The 23,714-nt window shown below is 49.8% G+C and overlaps 9 protein-coding genes across 9 annotated transcripts; 6 read left to right on the plus strand and 3 right to left on the minus strand.

The window, feature by feature from the left end:
- Nucleotides 1–50: 50 nt before the first annotated feature.
- KD926_000875 (aldo/keto reductase family protein) lies at nucleotides 51–1,133 on the minus strand (the record flags this gene model as incomplete). Its single annotated transcript, XM_053104700.1, has 3 exons — nucleotides 51–626; nucleotides 688–945; nucleotides 1,002–1,133. The coding sequence occupies 3 exons, from the start codon at nucleotides 1,131–1,133 to the stop codon at nucleotides 51–53; spliced, it is 966 nt and encodes a 321-aa protein (XP_052952070.1).
- A 1,890-nt stretch (nucleotides 1,134–3,023) lies between these two features.
- On the minus strand, nucleotides 3,024–4,786 carry KD926_000876 (NAD(P)-binding protein; the record flags this gene model as incomplete). Its single annotated transcript, XM_053104701.1, has 2 exons — nucleotides 3,024–3,426; nucleotides 4,590–4,786. The coding sequence occupies 2 exons, from the start codon at nucleotides 4,784–4,786 to the stop codon at nucleotides 3,024–3,026; spliced, it is 600 nt and encodes a 199-aa protein (XP_052952071.1).
- A 61-nt stretch (nucleotides 4,787–4,847) lies between these two features.
- KD926_000877 (fungal specific transcription factor domain-containing protein) lies at nucleotides 4,848–5,752 on the minus strand (the record flags this gene model as incomplete). Its single annotated transcript, XM_053104702.1, has 2 exons — nucleotides 4,848–5,198; nucleotides 5,366–5,752. 2 exons carry the CDS (start codon nucleotides 5,750–5,752, stop codon nucleotides 4,848–4,850), a joined length of 738 nt encoding a protein of 245 aa, XP_052952072.1.
- A 2,078-nt stretch (nucleotides 5,753–7,830) lies between these two features.
- Nucleotides 7,831–9,726, plus strand: KD926_000878 (MFS transporter; the record flags this gene model as incomplete). The annotated part of the gene is made up of 5 exons (XM_053104703.1): nucleotides 7,831–8,230; nucleotides 8,307–8,872; nucleotides 8,928–8,965; nucleotides 9,020–9,351; nucleotides 9,473–9,726. The coding sequence occupies 5 exons, from the start codon at nucleotides 7,831–7,833 to the stop codon at nucleotides 9,724–9,726; spliced, it is 1,590 nt and encodes a 529-aa protein (XP_052952073.1).
- A 995-nt stretch (nucleotides 9,727–10,721) lies between these two features.
- Nucleotides 10,722–11,018, plus strand: KD926_000879 (uncharacterized protein; the record flags this gene model as incomplete). The annotated part of the gene is made up of 2 exons (XM_053104704.1): nucleotides 10,722–10,834; nucleotides 10,922–11,018. 2 exons carry the CDS (start codon nucleotides 10,722–10,724, stop codon nucleotides 11,016–11,018), a joined length of 210 nt encoding a protein of 69 aa, XP_052952074.1.
- Nucleotides 11,019–12,942: 1,924 nt separating this feature from the next.
- KD926_000880 (RidA family protein) lies at nucleotides 12,943–13,463 on the plus strand (the record flags this gene model as incomplete). Its single annotated transcript, XM_053104705.1, has 2 exons — nucleotides 12,943–13,054; nucleotides 13,162–13,463. The coding sequence occupies 2 exons, from the start codon at nucleotides 12,943–12,945 to the stop codon at nucleotides 13,461–13,463; spliced, it is 414 nt and encodes a 137-aa protein (XP_052952075.1).
- A 641-nt stretch (nucleotides 13,464–14,104) lies between these two features.
- On the plus strand, nucleotides 14,105–16,181 carry KD926_000881 (SD08430p; the record flags this gene model as incomplete). Its single annotated transcript, XM_053104706.1, has 2 exons — nucleotides 14,105–15,780; nucleotides 15,842–16,181. 2 exons carry the CDS (start codon nucleotides 14,105–14,107, stop codon nucleotides 16,179–16,181), a joined length of 2,016 nt encoding a protein of 671 aa, XP_052952076.1.
- Nucleotides 16,182–16,715: 534 nt separating this feature from the next.
- On the plus strand, nucleotides 16,716–17,186 carry KD926_000882 (uncharacterized protein; the record flags this gene model as incomplete). The annotated part of the gene is made up of 2 exons (XM_053104707.1): nucleotides 16,716–16,802; nucleotides 16,872–17,186. The coding sequence occupies 2 exons, from the start codon at nucleotides 16,716–16,718 to the stop codon at nucleotides 17,184–17,186; spliced, it is 402 nt and encodes a 133-aa protein (XP_052952077.1).
- A 4,666-nt stretch (nucleotides 17,187–21,852) lies between these two features.
- Nucleotides 21,853–22,701, plus strand: KD926_000883 (type 1 glutamine amidotransferase; the record flags this gene model as incomplete). Its single annotated transcript, XM_053104709.1, has 1 exon — nucleotides 21,853–22,701. One exon carries the CDS (start codon nucleotides 21,853–21,855, stop codon nucleotides 22,699–22,701), a length of 849 nt encoding a protein of 282 aa, XP_052952078.1.
- Between the last annotated feature and the right edge of the window lie 1,013 nt (nucleotides 22,702–23,714).

Raw genomic sequence — 23,714 nt, forward strand, 5'->3', positions numbered from 1 at the left:
GTTCTCCACACGAACTCAATTCTTTTTAAAATCGAGAAAAGCGACTAAGTTTACATTGCCTTCCAAACAGTCAAATTGTCCACCGGCGCCACCTCCCGAATGCCTTCCCACAACGCATCCAACCTTTCCACCACCCACTCTTCCAGCGGTCCCTGATCCAAATCCGCCAGTGTGTTTCGTAACTGTTGCGGTCCATTCGCGCCCAGAAGCACCGTATCGCCCAAATCGCCCCTCAGTGCCGAATTGTATCGCACCCAGCGATACGCCAAGGCTGCCTGCGAACTGCCGCCCGCCTCGGCCAGTTGGATATACTCGCGCAGGAAATTCAGCAGCTCAGGCTTCCCGTACAACCCTTGCAGGAGCTTCCCCTCGGTGGTAGACGGATCCCATCTTCCCTTCTGCTGCTGGATGTCTTCGGGTTTCTTGACCAGGAAGCCCGACGCGATGGGCGAGTAGACCTGGATCGAGAAGCCGAGGTCGCGCAGCGCAGGGAAGAGATTGGTCTCATTGTTTCGCGCAACCAGATTATAAATACTCTGGTAGACGGTGGGCAACACGTAGCCTTTTGATTTGTTATATTCGTAGACTTCGCGGATCTGGGGGATCGAGAAATTGGAGAGGCCGAACTATCTTTCCGTTAATATATATTTCATCGGATCGTTCCCGAAGAAAACTGGCAGATCGCACCTTCTCAAATGCTCCCTTCAAGTACAACTCCTGCACTCCATCCAATGTCTCAGAAAGGGGAACCGACTCGTCCGGCCCGTGCAGCAAGTAAATCGGCACTTTGGACGTCTTCAACGCTTCCAGACTCAGTGTGCCGTTCTGGATAATCGCCGACTTGGTCGCCGAGTTTGGTAGAAATCCCGTAGGTGCTTTGGTAGTGATTTCGAATTCCGAGGCGACATTGCGTTGCCCGAGGAAAGATTCGGAGATTCCTTGGCCCTGCTTTGTGCGTTAGAGACTGGTACTATTCAGATGTGGTGGTCAGAGAGGCATACGTAGAGTCTGGCTGTGTCAATAGCGGTGATGCCGTGGGTGCGTGCGATCTGGAGCATTTCGTCCTGCTGGGGGGTGTCGGACGGCGAGAGGGTCCAGGCTGCGGTGCCCAGGGAGAGGGAGGGAGAAGACATTTTGATTTTCTACGATCGGTGATATGATATGAAGGTGGTGTGAGATAGTGATGATTGTTGGGTTAAACTGTCAAGGTAGTTGCTCGGTTTGTCTTCTGTGGTTTGTGTTATTTTGAGCAGCTGTTCACTTCTATATATATTCTCATCTAGCTATACTAGAAAAACAAAATACACCAGTCAACTGACCTGACAAATTCGGCTGATAAATCCTTGCCAGCTTCGTATCCACAGAGTTCTTTAATCTACGTCGGCTACATTACCTTGTCTTTGTTAGACTCGTCATTCTTCAATATTGACTGGTGGAATGCAAACCGTGGCGCCGACCGGCACCGTTTGGTGGCTGACGGATTAGAAATCATACGCTACAGTCAGAATTTTATGCTTAAGTGTAGAAATAATCTCTCTGAGACTTACTTTGACGTTTGTTTACATTAATAAGAAAGCTTTCTTAAAGCATCTTGCAAGAGTAAGAAAGACTAAATTTAGAGGAAGTAGCAAGGGAAGCAATACCTAACAAGAACATGTTTATTGGTCCCGTTTATCAACAAAGAATAAATAAATTCCGAGGTATGCAAAAGAAGAAAATGATGGAAAGCATGAGGGCGAAAGCTGTAGAAGATCTAGATGCTTTAGGCAGTCAAACCTTCGAAGGCAAGTCCCGAAGAGTACTGTATAAAATAGAGGATCTTATGAATAAAGCGGAAGATTCCTTGATATTGGCTATAAAGATCATGTAAAATCAATAATGAAAGGGTTTATCCTGACCCCTAGTTGATCAATTCAATCAAGTTTTTGATCACTTCGGCAGCCTACCCCTGTCATAGAAAACTTCTATAAAAGCGAACAAAATTCGACTGGAAAAGAAAATTTCAAATCAGTGAATAACGATGGAGTCATAGCCATGGAATGGAAGCTTCCATGTCACCATGACGCGTATGCAGTCTCTTCCCATCATTCCTCTTCCTCACACATCGCCTATCTTGAACATCTATCAAGTCCTGTCCAATCAGAGATACCATAGACTTGGATTCAAAATGCCTCCTTCAAACCCCGAACCTGACAAAGCGTTCCTTCCTCCTGAAATCCTAGAAGCAATCCTGCTCCGGATCGACTAACGCACCCTCCTACTATCTCAAAGAGTCTGCCGTCACTGGAAAGACGTGATACGAAACTCTAATCAACTTCAAATCAAGCTGTTTTTCAAACCGTTGAGATTGAAATGGGACGACGAGGAAGACTACGGTTTACTGCACGAGCAAAATCCGATGATTTCCCGTTTGATATGGCTAATGGTGCTTGAATACCATGGCATTCGAACATTTGAGGTTCATGAGAACCTGCTTCCCGGGTTAGATACGAAGAAACAAGACGCCTTCTTGAGAAAAGAAGCGAGTTGGCGTCGCATGTTCCTTCATCAGCCCCCGTGCGTAACAGGAGCAATCATGCTCGTGAAGACCACCGGCAACACCCCGTTCTCTCGGGCTGAGTTTGAATGCCGGGACGGCTTTCTGAGATTAGGCAATTTGGAGGTCGCTGTTCTTGAAGGTAACTCCAACCAACAACACGGGACCTAACTTTTTTCCTTCGGGGCAGCTCTTCTAGAGAGACCTACGAGTTATATATAGATATGAAGGACTATGATGAACCCCCTTGTGCTGGAGAATGTGCAGGCGGGGGGAATGTTCACTGTGTGCGAGAGTGTCACTATCGATATATAACGGATTGATGAGAAACCGAGAGGGGCATCTCGAGAATGTTCATCATGGTCTGGAGTGGGAAGGAACAGTTTTGACGCCAGGTCTTCAAATCGGTTGCTCACGCGTGTCTCTAATACGAAGGACTTCAATTGAATCTTTCTGCTGATTTCCCCCTCCTACACAGCCTAGTAAATCAAAAATAAACCCCAGCCTCCCCTCTCGCCAACTCCTCTGCCTTACCCTCCCTCTCTCTAACTTCCTCTTGAACCCCTCCATCCTCTCTACTCCCCATCCCCAACACCACAGTCTGAGCCCGAGCAGCGTCCCCAACCCATCCATCCGAATAACCAACCACCCCACCCCTCCGTTCCGCCCACCACCGCTCCAAATCCCCGCGCGCATTGAGCGGAAGACGTTCCCACTCAGCCATCTTCGCGACCCGCGTCTGCGACCGACTCGGCTGCTGCTCGCCCAAACCCTCCGGGATCTCCGTGTGCAGGCCCAGCGAGCGAAGATGCTCGTAGACCGCGAAGAGGGCTTGCTCGGTGCTGGCGAGGCGAGATTCTAAGTGCGTGATGTAGCCTTGCGGGAGGCCTCTGTTTCAGCGGTTAGTGATTTGTGGTCGGAGTACAGGGGAGTAAGGAGGATGGGAGGAAATAAGGGAAATGAATGTAAATACCGTTTGCCGCTTTCAGGATAGATGCATCGCGTGGGGTCGGTACATTGCGTGCAGACGGGTCTTTGGTGGATATGTCATTTAGCTGCGTGTCCTGGATCTTGTAATGAGCGTGGTGAATGCTGGTGGACTTACAGTATTCGATCGCACTAGTTGGTTCGTTAATTTTTAGGTCAATCCAGCAGGGAAGGGGGAAAGATGGCGGATGGCATGCATACCTTGCACTTTTTTTGGCGGCACGGATCGCAGGATATCGGGTTGGTTTATGGATATTTGGTCAGTTGGGGCTCAATTGAATTCATGTTACTGCAGTGTATTGAAGATACAGTGAAAGCAAATGAAATGGAGCGGTGAGAAGATAATATCTACCTGATGACATGTTGGGGAGTGTAGTTGACGATGGACGGATGAATCTGTCCGTCTACGGTTGGGATATGGATGGCGCGCCTGCACGTGACTTTATTGAGCAGCACCATACTGTCTTTAAAATGAAAACCAGGCCTTTTTATTCTAGTGTATTTGCTATTTGTGCTTTTAGCTTTAACGCATGGATAAGAAAGCAGGACGAGGAAATATGCGAATGGTGCGATCGTCATGTATGCTATCCATCATGTACGCTACCCGATGGATAGCATTTCTGGGCCGTAATTATTCACAGACGGTCGATAGATCTCTAGACGACTTGAATTAATTTGAAAAAGACTAATCAAAGCTCCTAGATGTGCTCATCCAATCAACTCTGTCATTCATACTTGGACCCGGCCAGAAAGATTCCATGTCAGAAATGCCCCAAGGACCCTGATAAGTGAAGATCATGTCGTCAAAGAAGGTCGGAAACGCCAACGGATCATTATCCCACAGGCCAAAAACATGACTATCTTCGACAACATGATCTGTCTCGATGATTAATGGATCCTGGGAAGCCACATGCTGCTCATGAGCACTACCAGGGTCCAAGAAGACATCATGATCACCCCACGACTAATTTCCACCAGGCCAAAATACGGCACAGCGATTTGTCGGCTATCGCCTAGGTCTAATGTCCGACTACTGTGGATGAGATCCGATAGAGCTTTGTGACACTGTCCGCACAGAGATTGGGACTGGCCTTCGGAGAGCCTTTGAAGGGCCTCGATGGTCTTACCGATGAGGATCCTATCAGATTCATTACCAGATTCGGATGCGGTCGATTTCGGATGGTCGTCGGCGAGAAGGTTCAGGAATACGACCACCGCAGCTGCGAGAGCGGTGAATCCGGTCAGTTTGACACTGTTGTCCATGCTTGCTTTGTGGGGGTCGATGTTGTGTAGAGCTAGAAAAGAGTCTAGGAGTGACCGGGCGTTATCCACGCAGGCCACTCGGCTGAATCGAGCGCCATGGGGGGTCGATGTTGTGTAGAGCTAGAAAAGAGTCTAGGAGTGACCGGGCGTTATCCACGCAGGCCACTCGGCTGAATCGAGCGCCATGGCGCTGGGAATTATAATGATGTTGTTCCTGGCGCTGTTCGGTTTCGCAATGCTGTAGAAAAAGGGGGAGATAGAGGAAAGTTTTGAGCTGGTGAATCTGCATAAGACGGTACAGCCGGGCGCTTTGCTCTTTCACCTCCCGACAGGCGGAGATCTGTCCCATACTCAGGTAGTCCGGAGGGAGCTGTGAGGTGACCTTATCGATCTGTTCATCCAATAACGCGGCCTGTTAATAAGGTCATATGCCGGGAATGGAAGATGATGGGCGACGACTGGTCCAGCGGGGGAATATACAAGTCACAGAGACGGTCTGGAACTGAATAAGGTAAACTGACTAAAAGACTTGCCCAGCGGTGTCGGCACCAAACAATTGCCATAAGACCAGGTCAAGACTTTCCGAGCGCCGATGGGTCCGGTGAATTCCCGCCAGCTGCAGAAATGTGTTCGCCTTGCGATAGACGATCCATGTGCGGCGAGGTTGAAGAGCACTGAGAAGGCCGAGTCCGAGGCCCATCGTTCCACCGGGGCGAGGTATCGGTCGTGCTCGCCAGTACTGAAGGCAAAGCATATCAGCAGGCTTCCAAGCGAAGAGGGCCTCCCAGAGTGGATCGCGCGGGTTGCAAATTTCTCGAGCGAGGCGTCGCTTTGATGACCCCAGGCAAGCCCAAATGCCTCTCGCCATACTTCCCACCAGCCGCTGCGAGAGTTGAAAATTGTCGCGATCTCAGGATTGGAAGGAAGCGTTGCACACATCTCGCGGAGAACATGAGGCGACTCCATCGGATCATCACTGCGTTCCCCGAATCATCTGGAAGGGCCGCACTGGCACTCCGTACCAGTCTATGATTGAGAAGCTTCATCACCGGGGCACATTCACTTTGCACTATATGAGAGGCATTGGCCCCTCCCTGGCTTGAAGACTCCGGGCTGTCCAGCAAGGATGCATCAATCCTCCGCTTAAAACTCTTGAAGTCCTCAAAGAATGAGACATATTCATTCAAAACAGTGCCAGTCGAACCAGGATCGTCCGTTTGCTCAGTTGCCTCTTCGAGAATAGAATCAGACTCATGCTGACGGCCCTGAGCGACGCAGGCGGATTTGCGACTGGCGCAATGCACGCACACGCTAGCATGCGGTGATGGAAACCAACAGCAGACCTTGCGCTGTCAACCTAATCGAAACAGTGAATCGATTGATCTCATTATCCTTGAGATGTACGGTAATCTCACATGGCAGGCAACTATGGGTGCCTTTCCGCATCCCTCTCTTCGTGCCGGTCGCCGTCCGCAGGTATTGTCGGCAGGCGGGCATGACCTCGAAATATGGAATACTGCATATTCGGAATGGGTACAGAGACTATGAAATGATGATCTCTGGTTGCATTGCCAGAGATTCAAGATAGAGTGATGAAATTTGAGGCGAGTTTCGGACGCTGCGGTTGGTCATCGCGACCGTATTATATAAGCTCACCATACTGTCCTTTTTTGTGACCTGTTTTCCTTCCTTTCTCGCCCTCTTGCCGTCTTTCTATCAAGTTCCTCTTCCGGAGTCCATCCAATCTCTCTGGACTATGGCAACAGTTTTTTTATCCGGTTATATGTGGCGTCGCTGCGGCCGCGCCTTACGCTCTTTGCCATATTCTGACCGGAACTCTACTTATCAATGATGTCATCGCAACAATAAGTGCATTGACCACTGCAGTAAACTCCCCAAAGGAGAAGTTTCCTTATCTTTTTTCGACTGCGGAGAGCCATAACTTTGTGGACTGTATTGATCTGTCCTCACTTTCAGGTAAACTACTGGGTGTGTGTGAATTGCTGTTGACATGAGCGAACCCGATTAGAGCGATTTAAAGGGGGAGAGCGATAGACTCTACCCAGGAAGGGCACACTTTCACAATCTAACAGAACACAATGGAAAAAGGAGGAGGAAAGTAGGATCACCGCTTATATCTTTATAGGAAATGATCAGCCAGAATATAGACAGAGACAGCCACAGCAACATCGTGAGAACAGGTTACCGGGACGATTGAGGAAATCCAAGTACAGTATACAATTAATTTATTGGTAACTAATAGAAGTGCCTGGGCCTATTGATTTCACTACAATAGTGCTATTATACCATCTTCAATCGGTAGAGTCCATGCATACCTGGACACGTCCACCAAAAGATAAGATGAAGATGGGACCGGAGCATGCAGCCCATTGAGGTAAGCTTCAGTAGACCCACCATGACCCACACCGTCATATAAGGAACCAATTGCGTTGCTTTTAAGACTTGAAAGGAGCATCTTACTATATTGAGAATGGTAAACAACACAAGATTTGCTCGATCTGGCTGCAAGTTCCGCCGTCAATGGGAAAATCGGCATCAGACAGGACAAGCAGACGGTTATGATATCCATGAGAAACTTTCATAACTGTCATTTAAGTATGGCAGAAAGGCCAAATCCGATCAGAGAACTCTTCTATCTCTTTTGGCCCAGGCATATCTCTCCTTGTGTATACCATCTCCCCATGCTCCACACCGCGATAAGGTGTTCTGGAGATGTCTGCCTCAATAACCCCAGAGATTACCCGATATGGTAATCTAGCTCCTCTGACCTAGCGCCACACCAAGATGCCCTTGGCATTAGGTATCTATTGCCTAGTGGGGAATTTTTCTCTGTCAGTTTATGTCATTTTCGCATGCCATTGACAGTCTGGAATAAGACATAAATAGCTCGTCGTTGGTCGGGCCACCATGGAGGTTCCTGTGATTGATTTCGGTGCCGCGTCAAGCTTACTCCAGGCTATTCCCTCGTTAAATCGGTGGGGAGTACTTTGCTTCTCTTGCTGAGCTCGGTTTTATCTTTCAAGATGACGCAAGACCTCCATCGCACGCCAACCATCGGCTCTGGTCGAGGGCAGACCGACCCGTTATCGCTACCCTACGGCACGGTAGCAGACGGCGCCAATCTCGACGAGTTCGTCACCGAGACAAAGTCCGGAAATATCGTCAAGCCAGTAAAGTCTAACGTCACCGGCGAGGAAGACTACAACTTGGTCACCTTCACAATCGATGATCCCGACAACCCCAAGAACTGGTCCAAAGCCTACAAATGGTGGTGCACTATTGTCGTCGCTTTCACCTGTTTCGTCGTGGCCTTTGCCAGTAGTGTCATCACGGCGGACCTCGAGGGCGTGGGTGAAGAGTTCCATGTGTCTCGCGAGGTGACTATGCTGCCAATTACTGTTTTCGTGGTGGGATTTGGTGTTGGTTCGTATATTCTGCATGAATGAGAAGGGATGAGTTAGGGTTGGGATATGACGGCTAATCTATGGTCATCATCCAGGTCCCATGCTTTTCGCTCCTCTATCGGAGGTCGTCGGTCGCAGACCTATTTATGCAGTCACCCTACTCCTGGCTGTTATCTTCGTCATCCCTTGCGCAGTCGCTCCGAATATTGGCACGTTGATTGTCTGTCGTACTATAGACGGAATCGCTTTCAGCGCTCCCATGACCCTCGTTGGCGGCACACTGGCCGATCTTTGGAAGAACGAAGAACGAGGTGTGCCTATGGCAACTTTCAGCGCGGCACCTTTCCTGGGCCCGGCCATTGGTCCTCTGGTGGGTGGGTTCCTCGGAGACGCCAAAGGTTGGAGATGGCTGTATTGGATCCAGCTTATCCTTTCCGGCGCGGCGTGGTTCTTGATCACCTTCACTGTGAAGGAAACTTACGCTCCGTCGATCTTGAAGAAGAGGGCGCAGAAACTTCGCAAGGCTGAAAATAATGATAAATATGTCACTGAACAGGAGCTGGATCCGCGTCCTCTGCTGGAGAGACTGCGTATTTTCATCGCTCGGCCGTTCCAGCTTCTCTTTTTGGAGCCGATCGTGATGTTCATTTCCTTGTATATGGTTCGTTCTGTCTCGCTTCGCGCGGTGCTGTTCGTTCGAGCTAATCCATTCTTAGTCGGTTCTCTATGGCCTTCTATATATGTTTTTCGTTGCGTAAGTCATCCCGCGAGTCGAGACAGGGACCGAGCTAATTGCTTTGTCGAATAGGTATCCGATCGTATACCAAGCCGGTAAAGGCTGGAGCGCAAGTAAGACGGGATTGATGTTCATTCCATTGGCCATCGGAGTTGTTCTCAGCGCAGCGTGCTCACCCTTCGTCAACAAACACTATTTGAAACTGTGCGACCAATACAACGGGAAGCCTCCGGCCGAGAAACGCCTGATCCCCATGATGTTTTCCTGCTGGTGCATCCCCCTAGGATTGTTTATCTTCGCATGGACATCCTATCCTCGCGTGCACTGGCTAGGTCCAGCCATGGGTGGATTTCCGATTGGATATGGATTCATCTTCTTGTATAACTCCGCTAACAATTATCTCGGTGAGTTGACCCAACCCGACCCTCGCCCCAACGCCAAAGTGCGAATAACTCGCATACTCCGTACTGCGTATGACATAAGAAACGCCCTCAAGGCCAGCAAGCTAATTGAAGAATTCAACAGTGGACACCTACCAACATCAAGCAGCGTCTGCTTTGGCCGCTAAGACCTTCATCCGGTCGATTTGGGGCGCGGCCACCGTGCTGTTTACGGAGCAGATGTACGATCGGCTCGGGTATCAGTGGGCCAGTACGCTGCTTGCTTTCATCGCACTGGCCTGCTGCGCTATTCCGTATGTGTTCTACTTCAAGGGCGAGGCGATCCGTCGTTATTCCAAGTTCGCCTTTAGCGAGGACGAGGAGAATACCAAGGCTTGACCGGTGGAGTCGAGTATTTTTTGGAGACTGAAGCCCATACCGGAGGGGTATAACTAGGGGCAGTTAAAGCTTAATATGTCGCACAAAGGAATTGGATAGATAGATAATACACAGTACTTAATTCTCATCGGGGAGAGATGCAACATCAAACACACTACGGTGTATGAAGGGGACGAGAATTCAGGGGGTCTTCACTTTGTACGGAGTAGCCTTCAAAACTAGGGCAACAGCCCCCCTCTGTCAGTCTCCCCACCGCGACCAACAAGTTCGCAGCATTCCCGATGAGATCAATGAGATCCAAGTCTAGCTTCCTCCGGGAGTGGACGAGGGGGACCAAAAAAAGGGGCAAGTGGGGCAGCAGAATGTTTCACCCAAATCTCCCCTTCATTCCATGTCAGCAATTGGCCCTGTTCCGCGTTGGTCTGACGGTTTCATCGCCTTCCTTCCGTCTTCGAGGCATTCCAATTGGTTGCGGTCGTGGTGATAATTAAACATCGCTGGATATCTCCATCTGCTGCCGACCTGGTGCCTGGTGCCTGGTGGCCTTTAGCCTCAGTCTGGCTGCTCTCTGTGCTGGGGTCAACCCAAATTAGTATAATCGAGATTATTATTATCCTCACTACGACGGTGGCGTGCACAGATGCCTGGTATCCCCCCCCGTTATTTTGTGGCTTAGGCTTGCCATAATTAACTGAACTACTTGTTCTGGCACTGGCCGTTTGAGACTCGATTCACTTTAATTTTTAATTTTTTCCCTCTCTTCCCCTTCTTTCCCTGAACTCTGCCTTCTAGTCCATACTCGAGCCCCATTGTCTTGTCTAGCGTCCTATCCATCTATTTTGCCCCTTTCCCTCCCCGTTCTTCAAGAACAAACAACTCCATCCACCTCAATAACCACTTCCACTTCTGCCATTGCGATTGCTATTACTCCGGACCATCACTATCTACACCCTGTCTCTCTATTTCTCCGCTCAACAGTACACACTCGCGACAAAATGCCCGCCCTTGAAACCACCCTTCTCTTGGCCCGCGACTGTAGTGGGGATGACTGCGAAAAGCCCACCAGTACGTTCCTGAAGAGCGGCGTCCCTGGCATCATCATCGGGGTGTATGTTTCCTTTTCTCTTCCATGAAATCCACTCCAACTTTTTAGTCTTGCGATTTCCTCGACGGATTTCATTTAACTTCTATATAGACTGGTCCTGGCCGCGGCCGGCGTCTGCTGCTACTTCCTCTGGCGCAATAAGAAGCGCGATGCTCTAGAAGCCAAATCTGCCAGAGAGTGGAATTGATCGGTGAATGGACATCCATTCATTCGCTTTCTTCTTCCCTCGTTCGCGATCTATTGGCTTTTTTTTTTTCGACATACTTCTTCATATTCTTTTTTGCTTGGCATTTTGTACAAAATTAGGGACGTGCGGGTGTTTGCGACCGTGTGTTTTTTCTTGTTACTTTCCCACACGAGCTGGTGTTTCTGGAGTTACATACAACCATCTACATACATTTACGGAAGCGGAATTTGCTTGTCGGATCTTGCAAATATCGGATTACTCGACATTGTTTTGATTTTTTTTTATCGCTTTAGCTTGAATTCAAGGTGCTGGGAATGGTCATCTATTGTTCAGAAGTTGTTGAGCATCGATTCATCGACTGTATCTATGTCCATGGACTTCTTTTGATTGCATTGCCTCGCATTGCATTGCGTCGCATAGCAGATCTACACCATTCAATATCCAGTCTTATCTTTTCACATCGTTACTTTCATCACTTTCTTCTCTGTCTTCAGATGTTCAATTTGAGAGCGTTGCAAGGCTTGCATGAGTCGGTTTGTGTGTAATTGAATCAATACTTATGGGGCAGATTGGGCCTTTCTGCTCCATCTCGCACAATGTTGTTTCTTTTCCTCGAGAGTGGTGGACAGAGCATCCAGCTCATCTCATCTACTGAGGAACGGTCACCTGGGCGCGCCGAACATGTGCCCAATTCTCATCATGAATCTGAAAAGGTTGCTCTACCCATCTTGACGGGACTTGGAGACATAGACATCACATCTGTTAAGATGGTCATAAACCAATTGAACAAACCAAGCAAATATTCACCTGAGTGAGGTTAGCTATTAGGAAAAGACCTGCATCTGCCCGTAAAGCAGGTTCCAGGTCCGGCTTCTCTTCCTCGACTACCATACATCGAAGGTCCTGCCAACCTTATGTTGACGGCATCAGCCGGAGCAAGGCTTCTATTCTAACGTTTCCACATGGCATGTGGTCCATGCATCCTACACGGACCATCTCACTCAGAGTGGTGACGGCGAGGCTTCGTCTTTGGGATCGTGGGACATTGGTAACAAAGGTAATGCTCGGGTCGTCGGGCTTGATGGATAATTCGATAGTGGTCTCTGATTTGCCCTTGAGAAGACGTACTTATGTGTATCCTTTGTGACCATGGACCGTGAAACAGTGAACTTGCTTGATTCCTTCTAAGATAGTTGATAGTATACCCTCATCGATATTAGTTTGCAGGGTATATCGAAATTGAGGCTCTATTAGTATGGATGCTGCCCTATTGGATTTATTATGAGTATCAGGTGAGATCTACTCTTGGCAATTTTCTTGACTCATTCAGTCTCATCGTTCTCCCTAGAAGAATATGTACATAGATTAATGAAAATGTCCTAGCTGAAGAACCTGTTTATCATAGAGGGTTCGTAGGTTAAGCCTCATCCGAATTTGTCAGTCTCTTAATTATGATTCTTTCTTTACTTGCTTGGAAGCTCTAAATTCAAATCAGAATGGTTTCCTGACATGTTGAGATTTAGGTTTTATAACAAGGGGTCTAGCTACGCAGCTAGACACTGAGTAGTTTATGGAAACGATATGCCTTCCACCAACCTCGAAAAATCTCCCAATTTACCCTCAATAACTAATAGATGATTTCTAATGTTTTACAGATTACTCGAATGCGATCGAAAGATGCCTGTTCATCCTGGCTGTGGACCTGAATGGTGACGGAATATGAATTCCGCTGGCACCCGCTGAATAATGAAATTCTATGACATCGTTCAAGTAGTGACGACCTATATAGACCGTCCAGCAGCCAACTCAATTGTTCAAGCTACCAAATTCCATTATCTTATTTAATCTTAGATCTTGACACTGCCTTACGAGATAACTGTCAACCCATCACACTGAGCCACTTCACCCGAGAGGAAAAGTCACAATGTCCCACCTAACATACTACAACTACCCCGGCGTGGGCACCAGAAACCAGGAGACTTTCCGATACAGCCAAGCGGTGCGAGTAGGTGATCGCATTGAATGTGCCGGACAAGGTTTGTAGCTATACATCTACATCTACTCTCCATTTACCCACAACCCTCTCCTAATACACCCCTGCAATCCCACCACCCCTTTGGATAGCAAAATAACCCCTATACAGGAGGCTGGGATCCCTCAACAGGCGTCTTCTACAAAGAAATCAACGCGCAAATCGACCAAGCCTTTGCGAACGTCGAGTTGAACCTGAAGCACGCCGGCGGAAAGGGCTGGAGCCAGGTCTTCCGGGTGAACTCGTACCACGTACCAATCAACAACGAAGCGCTGGACGCCATGGTCAGGAACTTTAAGCGCTATATGCCGGACCATCAGCCTATTTGGACGTGTGTCGGGGTGACGAGACTCGGGGAGGATGATATGCGGGTGGAGATTGAGGTGACGGCGCATGTTCCTGAGGAGAAATGAGGGGCCTTCTCTGAGGGATTAGGGGGAGGGGATTGAGGTGGACGAGGTTGATGTGTTTCTTCAAGGTGATGTTATAGTTACTTCACTACTTCACTATTGCATCATGAAATGTCGAAGGCGTCGTCATGTCATAAGGGATGGAGTTGGAACACCATATGTATCGTTGATGGATGAATGTGCAGGGTGAGTTTATTGAAATGGGTAGCTGCAGTCCCTTGCGTTGAGCATTATTTCCAGGGCTTGAGCATAGGTAAATCCCTAACAATAATGAGCCTGGGAAAGGAGTCATTCGCGATGAGTAAAGGGGTAATTTTCCAATGAAGCCAGTGCAGTTCAGGAAAGGCCTTCCCGACTGGGCGAGAGTGGCCCAATTGGGTAATCCCCCAACCGGACCGGCAGGGATGCGCGCGACTCGACGGTCACGTGATGGTTCGGCAGCCGAGGCGGTAGGAATGTGGCCGAGATGATTGGTTTAATCTGCCAGTTTCCGCCAAATGGGGGGATGCTTACCAAGAGACTCCGTTCTCCGACAATCAATGGGCGAATAAAGTTAAGGCCAGTTTGTCGTTCACTTCCCCAGTCCATCCATCTGGGAATTTCCAGAAGTCTCTCCTTTCCTTTCCCTTTATTTGCCACGGTGGATGCATCCTGTCTCTCGTTACTCCCCTCCCCCCTCTCCTTCTCCCTCCCTCCATGTTCCTGCAGATTCCTCGCATTCCGACCGCCATCGCCATCCCCATTCTGCAGAAGTGGAACTCGACCGTCTAGCATGCAGCACGGACAAGAGTGAACGCGAACATCGATATCTAACTCCCCGAACGGACCACCGCCGCAACCTCTCCACTTCCTCCTCCCTGGATCTTCCCTCCGACTCGAACTCCGCCGACGACGACCCCTTCCTCCCACGCGGCCGCAGTGCACAGATGAAGCGCAAGGTACGGACGGTCTCCAAGCGTCACTCCAAGCCGACTTTGACCATTGAAACCAACGGCAACGGGCATGGGAATGACGGCATGAATTCCAACGTCGAAATGCGCAAGAGGGACACCTCCCTTGAGTCCTCCACCACGGCTCGCGCGTCGCGCCTCATGCAGCGGTCCAGCTTCTCCCTCGACCACGACTACCCTATCACCCCGCAAACCCCGGCCCTGACCACGACCAGTTTCGCCAATCTGCCGCGCAGCGACCGCCGGAATTTCCTCCTGCTCTGCGTGCTATACTTCCTGCAGGGCGTGCCCATGGGCCTGGCTACCGGGTCCGTCCCGTTCCTCCTGAAACCGTACCTCTCGTATGGCCAGATCGGTGTCTTTTCGCTCGCGTCGTATCCCTACTCGCTGAAACTGCTGTGGAGCCCCATCGTCGACGCGGTCTGGAGTCGCCGGTTTGGTCGACGCAAGAGTTGGATCACCCCGGTTCAGGTCATCGCCGGTCTGGCCATGATCTATCTGGGCGGACGCATCGGACCGATGATGGAAAAGGCGGGGGCCAACGGGGGCGCAGGTGTCTGGAATTTCACATATTGGTGGTTCATGCTGGTCTTTTTCTGCGCCACACAGGATATTGCCGTGGATGGATGGGCCATCACGCTGATGTCGCCACCTAACATCTCGTACGCTTCCACTGCGCAGACGGTCGGACTGACGGCCGGCCACTTCTTGTCGTACACCGTGTTCCTGGCGTTCAACTCGAAGGAATTTGCCAACCGCTGGTTCCGGACGATTCCGGCGGATGAGGGCCTCATGTCCTTAGGCTCGTACCTGACCTTCTGGGGATGGGCGTATCTGGTCGTCACTCTCTGCCTGGCCATGATGAAGAAGGAAGACAAGACGCAGGACCGGGACAGCATCATGGATGTTTACCGCAGCATGTGGAATGTGTTGAAATTGAAGAACATCCAGACTATCATCCTGGTCCACCTGATTGCCAAGATCGGCTTCCAGGCTAACGATGGCGTGACCAGTTTGAAATTGCTGGACAAGGGGTTCGGCCAAGACAACATGGCGCTAGTGGTGCTCATCGACTTTCCCTTCGAGATCTGTCTGGGGTACTACGCCGGCAAGTGGTCCACCGATTACACGCCCATGCGGCTCTGGTGCTGGGCGTTCATGGGCCGCTTGGCAGCCGCTGTTCTGGCTCAGGCCACTGTGATGGTCTTCCCATCTGCGACGGAAATGCCTTTCTGGTACCTGCTGGCCGTGATTGGCGAGCATGTGGTCTCGACCTTCATGAACACAGTCATGTTTGTGGCCGTGTCTGCCTTCCATGCACGCATCGCCGACCCTGCCATTGGAGGCACCTACATGACCATGTTGGCTACGTAAGTTTTTTTTCTCACTTATACCTTTAATCGAAAACAACCCCAGCTAACTTAATTCCAGGGTATCCAATCTCGGCGGCACATTCCCTCGATACTTTATCCTCAAGCTGGTGGACATGTTCACGGAAGCCAACTGCGTGCCTCCGTCTGTGCCACCCCCTGCGGAGGAATTGAAAGGTGACCTCGTCACGTCGGCCTTCTCCTGCGCTCTGGAGCCAGATAAGGCGCTCTGCGTCAACGGTGGTGGTACCTGTCACACCATCCGTGATGGCTACTATACCACGAACATCCTCTGCGTGCTGATCGGCACGGTTACATTTATTCTATTCATCAAGCCGGCGGTATTGAAACTGCAGAACCTTCCTCTGCGAGCGTGGCGGTTGGCTCCTGGTCGCCAATAAAAGGCCAGCGGGTGACTAGTCAGGTTATACAAAAGGCGAGATTCCTGGCGGGTATCTTTTTATCTTAGACTTAGATCTGAATATGAGCTAGACAGCTACTTTCTGTACGTGCTTCCTACATACGAGTGCAGATAGGCCGAGCAATGTATTAATAAAGAAGAATACCTTGACTACCCTCAAAACATCCCAGAAAAAGGTTACACTGTAGCTGTTCATCTGATTCGACCCAGCCAATCAAGTCTCCGCCCGGGGGACGTCGATTCGTCGGGTTTTAAACGGGCGGATCCTCGTTCTGTACCCTCTGCTCGGCTCTGGTTCTGGCCTTGGCCTTCGCGCCCAGTTTCAGGTACAGCTGAAAAGTGGGAAAAGCAAACTGCATCAGTAGTACTCCGAGGGTCCTTTTAAGGGAAGGTTCCGGCCTGATTTTCACTATCTCTCTTCACGTTCTTTGCATAGTATTTCATTCTCTTATACCACCTAATTCCTGCTCTAATCCTTCCTCTACAACGAGCATATAATCAACGCAAACCCAAAATGCATCTCCCCACCACCCTCCTCCTAACAGCCCTCTCCAGCACGCTCGCTCTATCCGCCGAATTCAACATCCTGAAGCCCCGAAATGTAAGTCCCTCCCTTCCTCTTTCAACCTTAACCTCCGACCGTACTTCGAGAAAACTAAACAAAAAAAAGTGGGACCTCCACCTCCTCACCCCCGGCTGTTCCCCAAACGCCTCCAACTTCGACATCTCAGTGTACCACCGCTCCGGGGTCGCCGCGCGCTCATGCATCTCGTTATCCGAGGACTCGAATCCGAACACGACGGCGGTGCAGACGATTTCGTGGAAAAGTCCCGTGACGAAACCGTATGCGCTGTGCACGTTCCGGGGTGGGGATTGTGATCCGGATGGGTTTGTTGAGGCCGTTAGGGGGGATTGGGATGTTTGCTATCCGTATAAGGAGTGGAAGGGGTGGAAGGTTGTGGCGTTTGGGGAGGATTGCTATTGATTAATTTGTGGGGGTTGGTTTGATGCTTTGGGGGGTTCTACATTTTATGTCTATGGGTGTAATGGGAACATGTATGTAGTTTGGGAGGTAGAGGTAGGTTGAGATATGATTCTGATGGGTCTTTCTTTTGTATTCATAGCTATGTGCATGAGGTCTTGTACAGAAATTGGATTCTTAATAAGATTGGATTCTCTTTGATAGTGTCAAATGCGTAGATAATTCGATGCTAATTCGTAGCATAGCTCCCCTTTGAATAGTGTAGTTGACAAGGAAATGTTCCCCATGGGTCAGGATCTTTCTGCCCATCTACCTTGTTCCCTGTCAAGTGCAAAGACCACAAGGCGGCAGACTTGATCGTTCCATCGGAACACGGTCGATATTCATTTATGCATCAGCAACATGGTTCTTAGGTTCGACAGATATGTGGCACATTTTGCCGTCAGTTGAAAAAAGACATTGGGCGCTTCGCTTCGGTCTTCTTCCGCAAGGGAAGCAATCCAGTAGGTATCATGCTGTATGTATGTATGCTGGTGCGAGATTATTGCAGGTCCGATCTCCGATATGCCTCCGAGATCACCCAGCCATTTATCACTAGCTTTCATTCTTCCATGCATGGAATCAGCGGTCGCGATATTTGGTAGTCGATCCCGGGTAAATGGTCCCTCCCGTACCATCCTGTGTAGGCTCTGCGTGATTTGGGCAGTTTAGGTCGAACATCATGCCTGTCATCGGCTGACTATCGAAATGAACTGGAAGGTGACCATCCAGCGGCAAGGAAAAGAGCAGAGTCCCACAGAGGGCGCAGCGCGGCTCTGCAGTATCAGACATCTCGACGTTTCACTAGATGTTTCACTAGATGTTGAAGGCGTAGGATAGCAGAGGAGAGAGAGGATGAAGGAAGAGCTATAAATGTGATCTCCTGTCCTCGCTATGTAGTCACGACCGGGAGTAGATCAACACTTTCATCGTCACTTTCCCCTCCAATTGCTCTTCAAACTCGCGGATCTGCCGCATCTGTTCGACAGTCAATTCGCCTGCCACAAATGTCTCATCCTCACTGTTGTCCTTCGGATCGTAACCAATCCAATCTTCCCCTCTCCGTTCCCATAGACCTATGTCCATCCTGAGGCTGTATGTTACCCTCGGTCACGCAGCAATGGTAAGAGTGGTTGTATCGAGGCTTCGACGGTTGCCCGACAAAGTTTCCATATCGGTGGCAAAAGCTTTGAGGCAAAGTAGCTCTTCTATATCGTTCAGGAAGCCGCTTGCAGTGAGCGATTAGGTTTCACTCGTCTAGGACGATGTTATTCTTGCTGCGACTTCCTGTCCTAAACCGTTCGTATTCCAAACCTTCGTCCTCCAGCAACTTGACTTCGCCACAATTCAGAATTTCGACGGAGCAGCTTTAAATAGTCTTGTTCAGCAGCGAGGGAGTTACATGTTCAGCACTGAGCCCTGAGGTAAGAGCTGAAATGCTTTTACCCTCAAAAGCTGCATGATAATTGTGTATCCTTTGGTATTCCCAGAGGTTAAGCCCGTTTGCTGCTCGACACGATTTTCCACGCGTAATGACATGATAGTGTGGTCTGCTTGTAGAAGTAGATCTGCGCAGGATTGCTCGATTGTGGGGTTCAATTCGACCTGATGGATCCTTTGCAGCGGGTAGACTTCTGTTTCCATCGCGAAAACCAACGTTCGCGGCATTGAACACGTTTACTATCGCGTTGGAGGTGGTATCGAGAGCTTTCCTCAGCTGGGTTGGTCTATCCCGACACAACTTGTTGTCGATAATTGTGGATCGAGGGGAATTACTTCACTGGGCCGGAGGATTAACCGGCTGAACTGGATCGTCTTGGATGACGATGGGCTTTGGATTGTGCATGCCCTCGACCTCGGTCTCTGGTTGTATCGACTTCCCTGTGCACTCGGCCGATTCTGTTCCGTATTTCAACGTTCTTCTAATTAGTTCGTAAGCCGATTTTGGCGGATGCAAGGCGCAAGCATATATGGCAAAGGGCCGCATCAGGGCCAACCCCCTTGGCAAAAAGACTAACAGGGCCATGAGGTGGACTACTCTCCAGGCGATCTTGCTTGGAGTGAACGGTGCTTGAGTTACCATGGTTTCCTCGATAGTACCGCTATGCTGCAACCGAGTCTCACTCTAACCAAACATCGCTTGAATGGCCTCACCCGCGATTATTTCGACTTCCCTCTGCTCTGTCCCGGCGACGAGCGCTTCCAAGCTCACAAAACCCTCAGCGTCCCCTGCCTTCGCACAGGCTACTCTCACTTTCCAACGGGCTGCTTCCGTTTTCATAATGGCTATATCCACCGCGCTCTGTACTCTGTCCTTGTATTAATCCCGGCATTCCGCAATAATCTATAGAATAGCCTTCATGGCCAATTTCCATTCGAGCCACCCCTCAATCGAGCACCGTTTGTTCAGAATCCAGACATACTCCGTATATTTTTGGGAGTTCCGATACACTCGGCCAGTACACTAAAATAACGTACTGATATTCCGCAGGGCTTCTACCACAATCACTCGGCAGCATTCATAATAAAGGTTCAGTCCATCTTAGAAGGTAATTATCATCACCACGGTATCATTATCTGCGGACATAAAGGAACAAGCAAAAGCCACGTGTTGGACATCATTTGATCGTAACCGTTGGCACAAACCATAAGTCCATAAGCATCTCGATAAACCACACGATCAGTGGATCGAATTTGAATTCTGAATTATGGAACCCTTGACGCAAGGGCCATGCCGCGTTCATCCCTCACCATGATACCAATGGAAGACCCAGTTTTCCTCTGGTATCTGCCACCAATTCATAGGACGATTTAGTCGCCCACTCGGATATATAACCAGGGTCCTAATATGTCCGCAGCACGAAAATACCCTCGAAAAGATAGAGGTAACCACGGTAAATCAGCTCATCGAAAGCAGCGAGTATTCGGAAATGAGGTTTAACTCTCTCCCGGCATATCTATCGATAATGAAAGCTTTTTTTGTGACGCTTGAGCAACTGCTTGACTGGTCTTTTTGCTATCTTCAGATAATCCTCAATTCGCTGCCGCAGCTCTATAGTGGAGCCTTTATAGGCTTCACACGCGTTATTGATATCTTTTCTGCTAATATCACCGGCGGTAAAGTTGATGTAGATAGCTTTGCGTTTGTCCTTTGCGGCACTTTAAAGAAACAAAAAGTCTTTGAGAGATTATGTCTCTTTCTCGAAAAAGGCCTGAACTCTTTCTGGAATACCGACCAAAAACATTCCCGATGCGCCCAAGGGCCGGGTCTGTCGTCGATCGGCGAGCCCATACGCCGCACCATGGCTATCGTACTCATGATAACAGGCAGGGCATAAAAGCCTCCCCGCGCTGACAGGTGCCCTCTCCGTGCCCATGCTGGATAAAGCTTCGGATGCAGCAGCTGGGGCACGTCCTTGTAGTCGTGATTGTCGTTAATATCAACGGCCTTGTAAAGATAACTAGAATCAATATCGGTGGCAAAATATTTGAGATAAACCAGCTCTGTTTCATGGCGTTTAAGAAGCCGCTTCCCGTCGGGGCACGCTATAAAGCAGCAGGAGTTTCAAGTTTCCTGCGTGGTCGAAGTCGTCCGGATGGCGCTTTCCGCGTACCACCCCCTCTCTAGGGCCCCGGTCAGGTCTTCCAGTTCCCCACGCCATGGCACCACGTGGTCCGTATTAAATAAGAAGATCAAGGAGAGAATTGAGAAAGGAAGGAGGGAGATGGTGGTGAGGACACCGCTGCTGGCGTATTTAGCATAATATGGATAGCTGACTAGCTTCCATGCGTGATCTTTCCTGAAGAAGGCATACCAAGCATAATAGGCTGGATCCATTCTGGTGATTTGCTGCACGATGCCGTGATACATAGCCCTAAGCCAGCCATAATTGTTCATTTCTGCTAATGATTGATCTGTAATATAACATACAGACGGAATCAATCTCCGTAGGGGCTCTTGGCCAGTTGAAGTATTCGTTGTTGCGTCTTTATCTCGCATATGGTCCCCAATGATATAGCCTGAAAAGGATTCGTGTTTATGCAGTGGATAGATTTCTGCTGATCAGGGGGTATTCATAACCCAGAATGTTGCGTCGGAATAGAACCTAAAGAGAGATTCATCGGAGTTCTTTGCGAGCAAGTCCTCGTGCACGGTTCCAGGTCTAAACATAAGTTAGAGTCATTAACTCTATACCTTGAGGGGTACATAGAGAGAGCGTACGTGACTTTCAAGATCTCAATATTGTCGCCATACTCTTTTCTTGTAACAATATTGACCTCCTCAATCTGCGGAAATACCGACCTCTCGTAGCTGAGGTGGATAAGGCGCTTTATTATACGCTGGGCCGCCGCTTTGTAGTTAGACGAAAGATTCTGAGGGACTCTTGTTTTACAAGCCGTTTTTATCTTTATTTTTGAAGTTTCCATCTCGAGGTGGTAGACTGACGTCAAGGCCAACGATGAGTGGGCCGGGCCTTATGCCTTGCAGGAGACGGCGCCAAGTGACTTGGCGTTCACGGCCATTAATGACGTAGCCTTCCGCCCCAGCGTATTTCTTTAAAAGCGCACGTCCACTTCGATTTTTGACTTCCACAACGCAAGTCACTGAATATCTTCCAAACAATCAAATATGGAGTGGGATGATACCTACAAGCCCACACCCTCGGCGGCTGTCGTACGCCTCATGGTCCTCGAGACCGACATACCCCACCCAGATACATACTCAGTGCGCGGTTCGTTTGGTGGCATTGTATACGACCACTTTAGCAAAGCCGGACGTGCTCATCACCCGCCTCTAGGTGTCGAGACAGATCAAGTCTTTGTCGTTACCGAACAGGGCGGGCGAATGCCCGGGGTGCAAGAGTTCGAACGTTTTGACGGGCTGCTCATCACTGGTAGCGTGTACGACGCGCACGCGAACAACGAATGGATCCTCCAACTTCTGGACCTCCTCAAGGCGCTCTGGATTAAGCGTCCCGATTTCCACTTCGTTGGTGTCTGTTTCGGCCACCAGCTTCTCTCCCGACTTCTCGGTGGCACTGTCGGGCCCGCGCCCACGCAAGACTGGGAGCTTGGTCACTGTCGCATCACGCTCACGCCCGACGGCCAGCACCTCTTCCATACGAAGGAGGACCATATCCACCTCCATCAAATGCATCAAGACCAAGTCACATCACTGCCCACAGCCGCGACTGCCGGTCCAGACATGCTGCACCCGGACACCAACATTGCGTGCTGGGGCCGCAGCGAACATACACCTATTCAAGGTTTCTACATTCCCAACCGGCTCTTCACTACCCAAGCGCATTTGGCGTTTGACGAGGACATGGTGAAGCGACAGATCCAGATCAGAGTGGATATGGGCGGGATCAAGGACCTCGAACATGCGGATCGGGCGTCCGAGACGGCGCATCTGGAGCACGACGGTGTCGAGGTTGCTAAGGCTGTTTTGCGGTCGTTCGTGTATGATGACGATTAATTGACGATTTGATGAACTTAATGCTGTCCAATCATACGAAATTGATAATTTCCTGAAGATTCATCCAAAAGGAATCCCTTTGATATCCGGCTCTCTTGATGCAATTCTCTCGCGGAGCAGGTCGCTGCGTATAAGATACCCATATAAGGGCCTTCTGAGCTCTTTTGGCCCTAAGTAGTGGCATGAACGAGAGCAGGTTCAGGCGCCGCATGACGCTCATGTCCATCGATCCTGCCTCGGCCTGTTCCGCAGCATTAGCCCGCCACCCCTGGAAGAGTTGTGTAGTTACCCTTTCACTCTAAGTCTTGTATGAATTTCGTCAGGGGGTTCCTCCATTGATAATATTTTCGCAGGTTTGAGGGTTTCGAGAAGCAGAAACAGTAGGGTAGACTTCCGGCAAGCATATGATCGGTTTCCGCCTTTTCTCTAACGCACTGGACCCAAATAGGTAGGCCCAATTTGTTCAGCGGGCCATCACATAGATCTGCTCAGCAGGCCAACTGTACTGTTCTCCGTAGCCACATTGGATTAGGCAACTGATTCTCGAATTGTGGGTAATGTAGTCTCATCCAAAATTTGGCTTTTGCTGATATACCAGCTTTGGGTCTGAGCTCCAATTCTCACAGGTCTTTCCCATCATAGCTAGCCCATAGTGTCACCGTCACTCATGTAGCCCTCGCTGGGGCTCGTAGAAATGGTCCGGCCTGGCCGTGATCGGTCCGTCCGGTATCTCCATGCTTGCCCCCATAACCCATCGGCTGCCATTGTCACGACAAGTCACTCAGCGGGGCTCATCGCGGGATCTGGGTGCAAAGCCTTCGCGTTACAGCGGTGTTCTCTCGGATGCCCGCCGTCAGAGGTACTTCCATTGGTCCTTTTGTTGATCCTTAGCCTGTCCTAATTACGATCCGGTCGTACTGTCCACTAATCCAGCGATCCATGTTCTGCAAGTGCATCCCTCGACATTGTTCCGGAATCACATGTAGATGAGCCCCGTCATCTAATTAGACGCT

Source organism: Aspergillus affinis (assembly GCF_023601865.1).
Source record: "Aspergillus affinis strain CMG 70 chromosome Unknown NODE_118_length_111057_cov_86_474734, whole genome shotgun sequence".
Classification (NCBI taxonomy): Eukaryota; Fungi; Ascomycota; class Eurotiomycetes; order Eurotiales; family Aspergillaceae; genus Aspergillus; species Aspergillus affinis.